Source organism: Mustela erminea, chromosome 18 (genome assembly GCF_009829155.1).
Source record: "Mustela erminea isolate mMusErm1 chromosome 18, mMusErm1.Pri, whole genome shotgun sequence".
NCBI lineage: Eukaryota > Metazoa > Chordata > Mammalia > Carnivora > Mustelidae > Mustela > Mustela erminea.
Window position 1 is genome coordinate 61,634,551 of NC_045631.1, and position 14,349 is coordinate 61,648,899.

The following is a 14,349-nucleotide window of genomic DNA, read 5'->3' on the forward strand; positions in this document are numbered from 1 at the left end:
AAAGCAAAATGTCGGTGGATGGAAAGATGTTAAGCCTGGCCTTAGCGTGGGTGTAGAAGTTGGGGGTCAGCCTGACTCTGAGGGGTCCCAGGCATGGGTATGTCACAGGTCCCAGGACACGTGGGCCAGCCAGTGGCCTATGCAGTCACCAGTGAGCTCCTTTCTCCAGAGTGTGCTTCCTCCACAAAGCCTCTGGGTGCTGAGGGCTAGAGGGGCACCGGCAAGCTCAGTCCAGGGTCACGATCCCTTATTCAGAAAAGGAAAAACAGGCGTGGGGCTCAGTGAGCTGGCTCTGCAGCATGAGAGGGTCCCGGTCTCTCGACTCACTTCCTGGTAAGTGACACTGGGTGGGAGGGCTTTGAAGGGACCAGTGACCGCTCTGGTCATTCTGCCTGTGTTGGAGCGAGCGTGCCTTTGTGGACTGCTCGTTGCAGAGAGGGTGGAGCTGAGCCCCTTCTTTGGCGGTCGTAGGTAAGGGTTTTGTAGGGCCCCACTGTGTGTCTGGGAAGCAGGGCTTCTGTCTGGGACATGTTGGGAGGACTTGAAGGTGGGTGTTAAGAACACTGACCTTTCTGAGCTGGGACTCATTTTTATTTCTTTTTTTAAATTTTATTTATTTATTTGACAGAGATCACAAGCAGGCAGAGAGGCAGACAGAGAGAGGGGGGAAGCAGGCTTCCCGCTGAGCAGAGAGCCCGATGCGGGGCTCGATCCCTGGACCCTGAGACCATGACCTGAGCCGAAGGCAGAGGCTTTAACCCACTGAGCCACCCAGGTGCCCCTGAGCTGGGACTCATTTTGAGCGAGTCACTGAGCGTGAAGGACCAGAGAGCAGGGACTGTGGCAGAGGCCAGTGTCTGTCCTCGGAAACTCCCTGGGTTCCAGCACGTCCTTCTGTCTCAGGGAGGTTGGGTTCTCTCTCTCCCGGGCAGGCCCGAGGAGTTGCTCGATCACACACATGGAGGCTAGCAGACTAGACAGCAGCTAGCAGGGGTACTGGAGACTCCTGGTTTGTCACCTTCCTGATCTCTCCAACTTACCCGGGAGTTTCTGTTAGAAAGGCCCCTCTTGTCCCCTCTCCCTGCGCCCATCCCAGGATTGGATGAGCCAGTGCCCTTTGGAGCTGTGCCCAGCAGGCTTTCGGGCCAGTTTGGCAGGTTCTGAGGGAACCTGTGCTCCAGCTCTTCCCGTCCATCTGGACTGCGGGCATCTGGGGGCGGGAGGGCGGGCTCAGAGGTGAGTCACAGTGCTGGGGAGCCTGGCGGACGCTGCCTGCGCGCGCCTCCCTGCCCCAGGAGTATCGGTTGGGGTGTGGCCTTCGAGACCTGCCTCCCTCGGTTTGTAATAAGTGACCACATTTTAATTGTCAGCTTTTAAACCCATTAATCCTGGCTCATGATAAAACCATGATATCTGTAACTGTACTTTCCCAAACTCTCCAGTGGGTCCTGCAAAAATAGACCGCCGAGATCAGAATGTAATTGTGGAAATGAAGTAGAAATGCCTAATGAAAGAAACCAGGGTGGTAGTCACAGTGGGAAAGGGCCTGGGCTCAGGGCAGGTGCCCAGGGAGAGGCTGGGTCTGTGGCCCTCACCTCCTCGGACGGCCGTGAGACAGGCTCACCTCCCGAAGGAACGCGCACATTCTTTCTCTCCTGGTGCATTTGTGCTGACCCTCTGACTTACAGATACCAGAGAGGCGGTTTTTAGGTTGATTGAATCATGGTTTGAAATGGTCAGTTTTAAAAAACCTGTATTTCTTTAGCATTATACACAGGTTAAGAGACCAAACTGTGGAAAAGTCAGTAGGCCTTCCTGAAGAGCCACTTGCTGTTTAGGAGGAGTGAAACACAAAGGTAAAGTGGTCCCAAGCGGTGGTGAGTTATCCATAAACTGCTTCTCATCAGAAGCTAATTTACAAGAAGAAAAAGAAAAAGGAGCGGCCATTGCCAGCATGTGCGTTGGTTGTCACCTTCTAGTGATTTCCTCACCTGAAACTCTTTTGTAAGCTAAGCCCCTGTTGACATCAGCGCCAGCGGCAGCGCCCGCTCCAGTCAGCCTGCGGAGCCGGCCCAGCCAGCAGCGCGCAGCGTGGGCTGGGCCCGGGGATCGAGAGAGTCCCAGATCTCTTCCTCGAGGGCAAGATTGTCCTGAAAAATCAGGAAATGGCAAGCATTGCTCAAAGCTATGTCTTGTTCTCACTCAGCGTTTCTTAATGGCAGACTTCCAGAGGGAAGATAACCCTTTTGTTCTTCAAGAAAACTTTAATGGTGGTTGGTGACCAGAGTGCGCCCCTGGCCCCCCTGTCCGCCGGTGAACCCCCTCGGCCTCCACGGGGCTCTGACACGAGTGCCTCCTGCGCATCTGGTGTCTCACCGCCTTGTGAACTGGTGTGAGCTTCGCCGCTGAGGGCCGAGGAAAGGGAGATGAGTCATGGGCAGGGCCTGCGTTTTACTCAAAAAAATGATGTGATTTGCACTTTCGGACAGCGTGGATAGGTAATAAGTAGTCAGTCTGGTGTTTATCCGTCACGTTCCTTTGCTCACAACGACAGGAGGAGTGTTACTTAGGGTAAAAGCAGCGGATTTTGCCTTTTATTTATTTTTTGGCTATAGAGCATTCTAGAGTCTAACAGACTGAGTTTGGGGTGAGATCTGCTCTTTGCTGTGCCCGTTGAAAACCAGGTGCCTGGAGCTCAGGACAGGTAGAGGCGTGCAGCTTTCCCCTGGCACAGACGAGAAAGAAAAGTCCTTTTCTGTTCGACACGGACCATTTCTCTGTGTTGAGAAATCATGGTGAAGTATCGTCTGAGCTCCTCCGGCGAGAGCAAACAGGTGAAGGCGCAGGAGACGCGTTCCAGCCCGACTGAGGCCCCGCCGGCAGCACGCGCGGCTGGCCTGTGGCCACTCTTCGTGTCCCCTTTCTGAGTGTGGATGGAGGGCTGGTGACTCATGCACTCGGCCCCGTCTGGCGGAGGAGAGGGGACCTCAGGCCCGCGGGAGCTTCCGTAATTATGTTTGCTCGGTACGATTAGACCCGCATTTGTTGGAAGCGTGCTGGTGTTTCTCGACGAGCCAGTTTGGTTCTGAAAGTGTGAAATTAGAGCAGTTTACAGTTTTAATCAGCCCAGTATCAGAAGCTGGTTACACAGCTCCCCTCACGGTTGAAGTCTTGAGCTAACCTCAGAGTCTGTGTTTGGCTAAAAGCTGGGTTTTGAGGGGCACTGCTGTGTCTTTCCTGCTTCACTTCCTCAAGTCCAGGAGAATATTGGTGAAGCAGGGACCGCCTTCAGGCATTTACCTGTGAGCGCAGAAGGCAACCTGACTGAAGGTGAGGCTGGGCGCAGTTGGATCCAGGCTGCCGCTGACACGGTCCTCGGGGCCCGGCTGTGCGGGACAGCGGCTTCCTCCCCCCTTCCACACTGTTACGTGTGCTCACTGGCAGGATGCAGGGGCTCTCATGCCCAGAGATGGGCACTGTGTGCCACACACAGTTTCTGCTCAGTTACTTAGATATGGAACCTTCCGGGGCTCCTGTGATGCTTGGTCTCGACGAGTTGTCGTCCTGCAGCCCGTGAGTGTAGGAGCGGCACGATGTGCTCTGGGCCTCGCCACAGCTGCCCTCCTCGCTAGAGGCTCTGGGTCCTTCTGACCCGTGTGAGGCTGAGCACGGGCCAGTGTGAGTGCGCGTTCTGCAAGGGGCCCTCAGCTATGGCGTGGACCCCACCCCTCCCCGTGGCTGCCTGTGGTGGTTTAGGGGCTGTCAAGGAAGGGGAGTAGTTAACCTACACGGCAAAACTAGAAGCCACCTTCCAGAGTCACCCATTACTACCTGGGCTCTGCTGCAGCACGAACTTGAAGGCTTGACGCTAAGCTGTCTCCTTGGGGGTCCTGCCCCCACTGGCTCCTCAGAGCAGGGTCCCTCTACGCCGGGCTGGCCTCGGGAGGGCACTCACCGCTTGGCAGGCCGGGCCCACACTGGCTGGGCTCGAAGCGAAACCTGTGAGCTGTCTTAGGGCCTTGACCGCACCAACAAGAGCTTGGTTGGAAGTAGACTCAGCCTGGCCTGTGGACGCATCCGGCGGCAGTAACCTTGAAGGGGTTTTGGCTGGCTTACAGGGTGGTTTCACATTCCTCTCTTTGATCAGTGTTCCATAATTGGAAGATCATAATTTAGGACAAATAGATTGATAGGAAATCTTAAAAATTCGACATAAAACGCGAAGTTTCGGTAGTATTGGCCAGACCCAGAGTTAGTGAAGTTATAGTCTACGGTTTTCTTGCGTCAGATGTCGAAGCAGAAAATCTTGTGAATACCTTTTCCTAGAATACATATGATCTTACGGATCTTGATGAAGAGCTCTTGTGGAACATGCATGTGGTACTGAAACTTCCGTTAATTTTGGGACTGTATGTAGGATGACCACACATTCTTTTGTTAAGAACAGCAGTGACGTAAGTTTCAGTTACCGAGCGAGCACAACGACTCATCTCCACCAGTTTAATGATTTCTGAGATTTTATTAACAAAAGCCAGCATGATGCTGAAGTTGAAAGTGACTTTTCTTTACTTTTAAGCCCAGTATTGTTTAAATCTCGTTTCGGCTGTAGGCTGTGGTCAGACATTTGGAGGAGAAAGGGAGTACGCTCTGCTCAGAGAGTTTTGCTGAATTTACTTTCAGCTTTACCCGTGGAAGGACCCAAGACACTGAAATCTTCAGATGTTTAGTTGTTTTCAGAATTTTAATTTTGAACCCACTAGAGACTTAAAGGAGAGTTGTAAGAAGTGGGAAAGGCTCCCGTGGGCCCTTCGCGGGCTCCGCTCGCGTTCTCACCACACGCACCTACAGTGCGAAGTGACGGTCGTGTAGCCCCTCAGCTGTAGCCGAGGGCGGTGGTGGGCTACTGGTGGCGTCATGGCCAGGGCCCACCCTTGTCCCCTGGTTGAGGTGGGGTCTGTCAAGCTACTGGGATTGTCTTCTTTGTGCGTGACGCACGTTCCCGGGGACCTGGAGACCACGTCCTGCCCGCGCTGCCCACCGGGTTGGTGGGTGTTGCCTGCGGTGGGTGCCAGCAGCGGCTGCTCTGGCTGTTCTCTCCGCAGAAGGCCTGCGCTCTCGCTTTCTACCTGCTGCATCGTCGGGGGGCGCGGGTGGACTGACGTGGGCCTCCCTTACCCTCGGGCCTGTCGGTCCTGTCGTGGAACACTTGCTGGTGGTGTGGCCCAGACGGCTCTACCTTCAGCCGTTGGGTGTGGCTTCATGTGGGCTGCTGGGTCCTTTCACAGGGACTGGGGCTTCCTCGCTTCCTAGCGGGACAGGATTCCCCAGGCTTATCTTTTGTTCCCTTGGCTCAGCCCTGAGGTCAGCGGCTTCCAGGGGTTTATGTTGAGATCTGAGACCCAGATCCTGCTCATTCTCCCGTACAGGGACGCCAACCAAGGGTGCCTCCAGCCAGAGTCCCTGTGTCCGTGCGGGCCGCGTGACGCCAGGCCAGCACCCCGCTGTGCTAGCTCTCTCTTCTGTCCCCTCCATCCTGCTGGCTCTCGTCCTTGGCTGTGTGTCCAGTTGTCTGTGTGTGGTGGCCCCAGAGCTGCTAGCCCCCCTGCCCTGCCAAAGGTCACACATGCTGGCCCTTGGTGTGGTGCTGCACTGTGTCACAGGTGCCTTCCCGCGGCTGCTGGGGTCCCCCATGTTATGATGGCTCTTCGCATTTGCTGCAGTGAGGTTCCCTCCTGCTGTACGTTCTTTGGGTTTTGACCGGTTCAGATTCGGGCACCACAAGTATGGTCCCAAATGGTAGTTCTGTCTTTCCTGCGTCCCTCCACTCTGCCCTTGGTAGTCAGCCACCCTGTCCTCTGGCCGTCACCACACTGGCTTTGGACCTTCTAGTTTTGCTGTTTGTAGAATGTCTCCTGTACGGACACACAGAGTGTGCGGACTTCCTGTTTAGCAAATGCCCGTCGCTTTCCCCGGGCTTTCTCGTGAGTTGGTGCTTCATTCACTCTTACTACGCAGGAAGACTCTGCAGTGTGGGTGTGCGGTAACTGGTCTGATGCGGGTCGGGGTGGGCTGGAACCAAGGTTCCAGCAGGGCGGGTTCCCTCTGGAGGCTCCGGGGACAATCCACCCCTCTTCCAGCTTCTAGAGGCTGCGCCGTCCCTTGGCTTCTGGGCATTCCTCCATCTTCACAGGTGGCGGCTTTGGGCCAAGTCCTCCTGGGTCTCCTGGGTCCCCTCTGCCTCCTGCTTCCAGTCCCAGGGCCTTTATGACTGCGCGGGGTCTGTCAGCGTAGCCTCCCTGACTGGCACCTGCAGCCCGAACTGCCCTCGGTGGCTAATGCCACGTGTCCGCAGGCTCCGGGGTCAGCTCCTGACCGTCCGTGCCGGCGATTGAGCTGCTTCCACTCGGTATCGACGTACGTGTAGCCGGAGGGACTGGGGGGTGGTTCAGGAGGTCCTTGTCCAGGCTGGGAGAGCTGGGAAATGTGGTTGTGTCCATGGGCTGTCCCAGGTTTGGAGGAGGAAGAGGACTGAGATGCAGGAAGAGGAGCGGCTCGTGTCGGGCCCTCAGCTCTCCGGGCGCACGGAGATGTTGCTTCGCAGTGGCCTTCGTGGGTCTGAAATACCCCTTTTCTTTTTTTTAAAAGGATATTTTATTTTTTTAAAGATTTTATTTATTTATTTGACAGAGAGAGATCACAAGTAGGCAGAGAGGCAGACAGAGAGGCAGGCAGAGAGAGAGAGGAGGAAGCAGGCTCCCTGCTGAGCAGAGAGCCCGATGCGGGGCTCGATCCCAGGACCCTGGGATCATGACCTGAGCCGAAGGCAGCGGCTTAACCCACTGAGCCACCCAGGCGCCCTGAAATACCCCTTTTCAAAAGCCTTTTCTCTGGGCTGATAGGAGGTGCAAGTTCTCCAGTCATCCTTGGAGCCAGCACTGTCTTCAGTCTTGCCCCAAATCCTTTGTTTTCTGTTACTAAAGCCACACAAAGTCAAGTGAGTGCTTTCTGCCGTATCAGTGATAATTAAGTGTGATGACCTCACGAAGAGGGGTTTACATGAAGTCTGAGGAATTTTTTGAGCTCTGCGCACGGTTGTGGTTGTCTTGGGGGTCGGGGTGTGGCCATCTGGAGGATTTGTGAGACTTGTAACTGTGTTTTGCACTCGGTTGGGTTTCTGCGAAGGGGCAGGGCCTTGGGGCTCCACTGGCTGCCCGTGCGTGTCCCTTTGCCCTCCCTGTTCATCTCTCGGAGCTCTTGCCTGGGCCCGGGTATCCACGTCTATGTTCGTGTCCATGTCAGCCCTGCCTGGTGGCTTCCCTCCCGCCAGGCACTGCCGGTTCTCATCCTCGTCCACCCCCACCCCCTCCCCCGCCTCCCCGAGAAGGCTGAGCACATTCCACTTCCTTCCACTTCCTAGGCCCCCGTGATGGCAGCTCTTCTGCCCGGGACGTCCCTGGCACCTGGGTGCGTGTGCCTCCCGTGGCCGTCGGTGGCGCAGGGTCAGCCCCCGTGGCGCCGGGGGCTCGCTGCGCACAGCTCGCACTGAGCAGATGGGAGAGGCTCCCACGTCCTGCGACAGGGCGTGTGTTCTTTCACAAGTTTCCTTTTAACCGCTTTCCTCTTCTTCACAGTGCCCTGGTGGTCGCCGCGGTGTTTGACCGGAACATAAACTGCAGGAGAGCGGCGTCCGTGAGTCTCGTTCTGTTCTTTCTCCCGGTGCTGCGGGTGTGCCCTGAGCCGTGCCCCTGCTCTGCTGAGCAGGCCACCGCTGCCCACGCTGCCCGTGCGAGGTGCCAGGGGAGCCCGTCGGCAGAGCGCCGGCTCGGGTGTCCTTCCGCTTTCGGGGGAGGGAGTGGTCTTCGGGGGAACCGGGGTCAGGGTGACATGCCCCACCCCCAGCATGCCACGAAATGTAGCCATCGCGAGCATCGTGCCTCGTGAGCGGACATGGCTTAGGGTAGCCTGTGCCCTGGGGAAGGAGAAGAAAGTGGGTTCTGGGCATGTGACCTGCGTGTGACAGCAGAGCAGGCGGCTTTGAGCCTCAGGAGGGGTTGTTGCCAAGAGAGGTCATTTCAGCGTCCCGTGGCCGCATGGGGCCTGGAGCCTCACTGGCCGTGTTGGACACCAGTGCGTGGCCCCGCCAGAGCCTGGTCACATCTTGGGCGGATTCTGTGTGCAGAGGGCTATCAGCAGGCTCCGCAGCCGCTTCTGGAGGACCCTGGGCAGGAATCTGCCCCTCCCACAGGGCTGGGCTGCGGCCCTGAGCTTGGCTGAGGGGTTCCTGTGGATGCTGGTGGAGATGACGGCTGCTGGGCCTGGTCCCTGGGATACTTGCGGGTGATGTCCATGGCTGTGTCCTGGCTTCACACAGGGCTGTCCTGCTGGTGTTCCGTCACTTAGATCAGGCTCAGCATGGGCTGGTGTAGGTGCTGTGGGACCAGAAGCCGGGGCCAAGAGTCCCTTCAGCAGCAGAGCCTGGTAGCTGGGGTGACCGTTGCACTCGGTTCCCTACAGAAATGCCAGCTGTCTCTTTCCCACAGGGAGGAAGCCAAGCCAGGCGGTACTTGGCCACAGCTTGCCCAGGCCAGGTCTTCTGTTCTCAAGGGCAGGCTTTCCAGGGCACTTGGCACCACACGTGGGCCGTGGGACGTGGGCCCAGTTCCTGGGTCTTTTCTTGGGGTGCCTGTGGGGCTGGTGGTTCTGAGGCAGGGATGGCCAGGGGGCCTGCTCCCATGGCTGGCTCTGGTGGAGGAAGGCACGGGAAGTGGCAGGGCCTCACCTCCCTCTTACCGGTGTGCGTGAGCTCGTGTGTCAGGTCTGGGGTGTGTATGCCCCTTGCAGCTCTGCATACAGGATCTTGTCATCTGTGAGAGAAAAGTTTACTGTTTCCTTTCCGGTCTTGATGCCTTTAATTTCTTTTTCTTGCCTAAGTGTGCTGGTAGGAGGAGCTGCAGGTACTGTGCTGCGCCGGGGTGGGGACAAAGGACACCCCGTCTTGCTGTCCATCTCGGAATAGGCCAGCTTTTGCTGTCATGTGTGATATTTGCTCTTGGGGTTTTGTAAATATGCTTTAGCAGGTTGAAGAAGTGCTGCTAGCTTGTTGTGAGGGTTTTTACTTTTGTTTTTAAAAAATCATGAGTGGAAGTTTGATTGTGAGATGGTCATGTGGTTTTGAACTTACTCTGTTCACGTGTTGTGTCCTGTTAATTGATTCTGCAGGTATTAAGCCAACCTTACGTCCCAGGATGAATCCCGTTTGTCATGGTGTAATGCCTTTTCATATGTTGCTGGATTTGGTTTGCCAAAGTTTTGTTGAGAGTTTTGAGTCTGTATCGTAAGGGATATTGGACAGTCTCTGTCTGTTGGGATGGTTTTGTCTGGCTTTGGAATTAGGCTAATCTGGCCCCATGGAAGGAATTGGGAATACAAATCTTCCTCTTGAATTTTGTTGAAAATGTTTTAAAAGCTTGCCATGGGACGCCTGGGGGGCTCAGTGCGTTAAGCGTCTGCCTTTGGCTCAGATCATGATCCTGGGGTCCTGGGATCGAGTCCCGCATCGGGCTCCCTGCTCAGTGGGGAACCTGCTTCTCCCTCTGCCTCTGCCCCTCCCGCTACTGCTCATGTTCTCTCTCTCAAATGAATAAATAAAATTTTATTTTTTAAAAAGATTTTATTTATTTATTTGACAGAGACACAGCGGGAGAGGGAACAGAAGCAGGAGGAGTGGGGCAGGGAGAAGCAGGCTCCCCGCCGAGCCTGGAGCCCAGTGCAGGGCAATCATGGCCCGAGCCGAAGGCAGACGCTTCACTGACGGAGCCCCCAGGCGCCCCTTCTTTGTTTCTACTTTAAATGTTTGGTGGAAATCACCAGTGAACTCCTCTGGGGCTGTTTTTTGTGTCTTGTTTCTTTGGAAGTATTTTGTTATAAATTCAGTTTGTCCGCTTACCTGTTTTTCCTAGTGAAGAGCGTCTCTGTCGATCTGAGTTGTCAGATGCACCGGCTGGACACGGCGGGGGGCTCCGTCCGCCCATGTCGCCTTGAGTGCGGTTGGCACTTCTGTTGACCCGTGGCGGGTGCTCCGCAGATGCTGGTTCATGAGTGGGCGGCGGTGGACCCAGGGACCAGCGTGGCTTGGTGTGCTGCAGGCGGCGTGTGGGTCTCCCTCGTGTGGGAGCTGGAGAGTCCCCCTGGCCCTGGCCGGGCCTGCCTGCCCACCTACTCTCTCTGCCCCAAAATAGGTCTGATACAAGAGGTGCCTGGCCTCGGCCCCTTCAGAATTTTGTGTTGAGAAAGGTTGCCTGCAAAGCTAGTCCCTTCTGTGTTCATGCGGTTTTCTTGTCTGGAGCCCCAGGAGGAAGCCCCGTGAGTCCTTGAGAGGCCTTCACGTTTCTGCCCTGACACTCACCGCGGTCCGAGATCATCCCACTTCTAAATACAGGGATGGCTTTTTGTCAAATCTGGATTTAAAAAGTAGCTTTTACATTTTCTATTTTTGTTTATGAAGTCGAGCATTTTAATGGGACACAGGAGTAAAATCAAAGCGCCAATACCTTTATAGACCCCAAGGAAGGCATGAAAAAGCCAGAAACCATTTTGTTTGTTTTTCAAGTTGGAATTCAAATAATTCAGAATTAGCAGAAGATTCTCTGTGTGGCAGGTCACCTGCACACACCCGTGTGCCTCCCGGCTACAGAGCTAGAAGTGAGGGTAGAGGAGGCATTTGTTTAAAGCTCACTTGAAAACCCGAGGCTCGAGTCGACGGTAACTCGGGGCGCTGTCTCCTGAGGGGCCGCCTCTGCAGCTGAGGGCTCCCGTTTGTGCTCGCCCCCCACACCCTCCGCGCCGGCTCACTCCCTGCCACGGTAAGGAGGGCCTGGGCCCGTGTGCCGGCCCAAGGACAAGGTCAACCTGCCCACCCAGGGACCACAGGGTCCCCGTGAGGCCGTGGGTGTAGAGCGGTCTGCGTGGAAACCCTCCAGACCCTCCCGACCTTCCGCTCTGTCCTGGGGTTCACCTGCCACCACTTTCCTGCCTGCACCGCAGCACGCGCCTCCAGGTCCGTGGGGGTGATGGAGGGCACGTGAGTTTGCCAGGCCCCACGGGGGCTCGAGGAGCGCTGTGTTCCGTCTTCACTGCAACCCTGTGGGGGTCTGGGTGGGGTGGCAGAAGGTAGCCTGACGGGTTGGTTCGGGTCAGCGCATCTGTGAATCTGCGAGCACTCTCGGAGCTTTTCGGTGCTCTCGCGTCGGAAGGTACCCACCTGGCCTGCAAGTGTGTCATTTTGAGACAGCTTGTCCCCAGCCAGGAAGAGAGGGGTGGTGCAGATGGGCGGCCCCACGCTTCCTCATGGGGGACCTGGGCACGGAGGGGGAGGGAGCCTGGGAGCCCAGCCTGATCCGAGCACATTCCGCTAAAGGATGTTTGGCGTCTAAACCGCCGTGTTACCACCTTCTGACTGTTCTGATGTTGCCTGGATGGGGTCATACAGGGTGTGACCCTGAGGACTGGCGTGTTCCTCGCTGGTCCGTCCGGGCCCTGGGGGCTCTGGCTGGGCCGACCGCTCCCTCTTGCCCCTCGCTGGTCCGCCCCTGGTGGCTGGTAGAGCCACGGCCGCTGGAACTGGTGGCGTGTTGTCGGAGCTCGGGGTCGTGTCTGGTTGCACGGTTTTAGAGAGGGAAGCTGCTGTGAACATTTGAGTTTGGGTTAGTGCCGTGGGGGGTCAGTCACGGTTGCCTGTTCGGCCTGTGTTCGGAAGGGCTGTGCCGTTTCACCTTCCACTGGCAGCCTGTCTGGGGGCCCATCTGCCCGCAGCCTCGCCCGCGTTCTGTGTTCCTCACGTGGTCCCGGCGGGCGTGTGCGACCTCTCACTGTGCTTGTGAGTTGCCTTCCCCCGACGGCAAGCCCGCTCCCTGCTCATGCCCTGGCCTTTCGTTTGGGGAGACGGCTCTTCGGGCCTCCTGCGCATTTGCTTGTTGGCCGTTGTGTGTGCCGCTGAGTGTGGAGTTGGTTCTGCCCCGGATGCGAGGTGCTGCCTCCTTGGTGTGTGGCTCCCGGGCCCTGCTCCCAGGCTGTGGCTTCTGTCCTCCTGACCAGGAGTTTCACAGAGCAGGAGTTTTAAGGTTTGACGTGACCGGTCTGTAAGTGTTTTCTTCTGTGGATTGTGTTTTCCGTGTCCATTCTCAATTCCTGGCCTGGCGCTCGGTCCCAGAGGCGTTCTCCGCTCTTCTGCTGTACCTTCTCTGTGTCCCCGTGCGGCCAGCCGCCGTGCTGGGGACAGCCGTCCCTCCCCCTCTTCCTCAAGTTTGCTTTTCCTGTGTTAGCCTGCATTTTCCACATCAATCTTGGGTTATATTTGACCTTTTTGATGACATCAGAATGGCCAGTGTGTTCCTAAATTTTGCTTGTTACACAAATTGACATTCTATCAAACTTGGTTGGTTTCTTATTTTGTTTACTAAATTTACTGCAAAAGGTTCAGAATGGTATGTAGTGAAAATCGAGTCTCCCTCTTCCCAGTTGGAAAGCCCCGGGGGGTCCATGGGTGAAACGCCCATCTGCTTGTGCCTGGAGAGCACCCTGGTTCTGACTTTCTGGGGAGCCCGCCAGCGGTGTGCCCGGGGGCAGACTTGGGGCTCTGCGCTTTGGCTTCTCAGGATCCTTAGTGCACGCCCGCGAGTGCTCCCTCTCCGCGCCCTGTAGGTACACGGTGAACTGCCCCCAGAGGCTCCTCTCTGAGGGGAAGGGCCGCATCTGTGGGCAGGACACCCTCCCAGGCTGCCCTAACTTGGGGCCGGTCACACGCTGACCACGTGGCCGTGAGGTTGTGGCCTGTGCTGCTGTGCTCGATGTCCTGCGCTGTCAGGGAACTCTGAGCCCTGCTGCGTTGGGGAGGGTGGGGCCGGGGGCTGCGGTTGAGGGGCCGGTGGGAGGGGGCGTTGCTGGTCGTGCACAGGCCCCACTGTTCTCACCGTCAGATGGCCGGCTGTCACATCTCGGCAGAGCAGGCGGGGTGCAGGAGGGAAGCGCCGGGGACGTGAGCAAGCACTTTAAGGAAGGCACCTAAAGACACTTCATTCTGTTGAAGTAACTGTTTGAGCTCTGGGCCTGTGTTGGAGGCTCAGGGCTTGTCCGTGGCGGCTCCTGGGCAGGCAGCGGGAGGAGGTGGGCCATTTATGTTCGCCATTGCGAGCTGCTGTCACAGAGTTCCGTGGAGGAGGGCCTCATGTTGGATTGACTTAACGGATGGATTTGACTCTGTTCTCCTGCTTCTCTCTAGGGCCGAATTAGGCTTTGGTGAGAAGCGCGGCATCCGCATGTAAAGGACACTTTTTAGGATGTGTCTGATTCTATAAACTGAATTGTGGCTTAGAAAAGCACCAGGACCTAGAGGCAGAATGACAGCTACCCTTGAGGCTCTGATCAGCCAACAATGAGGACTTTCATTTAAAAAAAAATAAAGCCATGGGTCATTTGTGCTGCACGGCATTTGTTTTGAATTTCTCTCTCGATGTTTAGCAAAGCGCAAACCTAACTCACCTGCTGTTTGTTCTTCTTTTCCGTAGGCTGCTTTCCAGGAGAATGTGGGGAGACAGGTATGGCTACTTCTTGAAGTCTTCATTCCTAAAACTTTGTGAAGTTTTAGCAGGAGAAACACTGAAAGCTACAAAGTTGGTATCTCCTTGCATTGTTAGATGAGGGTAAAGAATTTACCTAGAATAAGCTAATATTTAACTCAGTGACGTCTGGTCACAGACCCACTCAGGATGCTGTCCAGGGGAGAGCTGACACACGTTTTAAGCAGCATTGTGTCCTATGGACCCCAGTGTGTAAGTAGCTTCGCACACACACACAGGCGTCAGAGATCAGTGCCTGACGCGTTGCCGCCTGATTTTAGCAGTTGCCTGTGGGTGCGGGAGGGATGTGGGTGGAGGAGCCCCACTTCTCGGGGCGGAGACATCAGTGACCGCTGCCCAACCCGCGTGTGGTAGGAGCCAGCATCTGGGAGCCACTGACCCTGTGGCCTCTCTCCGAGTTCACCCGCACCGTTGTGTCCTCTGGTCCTCAGCCTCTCATGACCAGTCATCCTGGGCTGGGTGGTGTGGCCTTTATCACCAAGTCATTCACGTGCTGTGTGCCAGTGGCCACACTGGGATGTGTGGCCGGCCTGGCGAAGAATGGACCGGAGGCAGGTTATGCTGAGGGGCCACTGAGCTGAGCTCTGGGCAGCGCCCCAGGAGGAGGGTCTGGGCTGAAGAGGAGTATGTATATCTGCATTTCTCCTGGGCTGCCCGAGGCCAGGGTGAGGGCTGACAGTTCTACCTCCACAGGGAAGGCGACCTTTGGTTCCTG

At 56.4% G+C, this 14,349-nt stretch overlaps 1 protein-coding gene across 2 annotated transcripts in view; it reads left to right on the plus strand.

Annotated features, from left to right (window-relative positions):
• Positions 1-14,349, plus strand: part of TBCD (tubulin folding cofactor D) — a 156,375-nt gene that overhangs the window by 91,951 nt on the left and 50,075 nt on the right. For both annotated transcript variants that reach the window (XM_032319683.1, XM_032319684.1), the window contains exons 15-16: positions 7,632-7,689; positions 13,563-13,592. In XM_032319683.1, the coding sequence (XP_032175574.1) occupies positions 7,632-7,689; positions 13,563-13,592 (88 nt within the window). The remainder of the gene's footprint in view (positions 1-7,631; positions 7,690-13,562; positions 13,593-14,349) is intronic.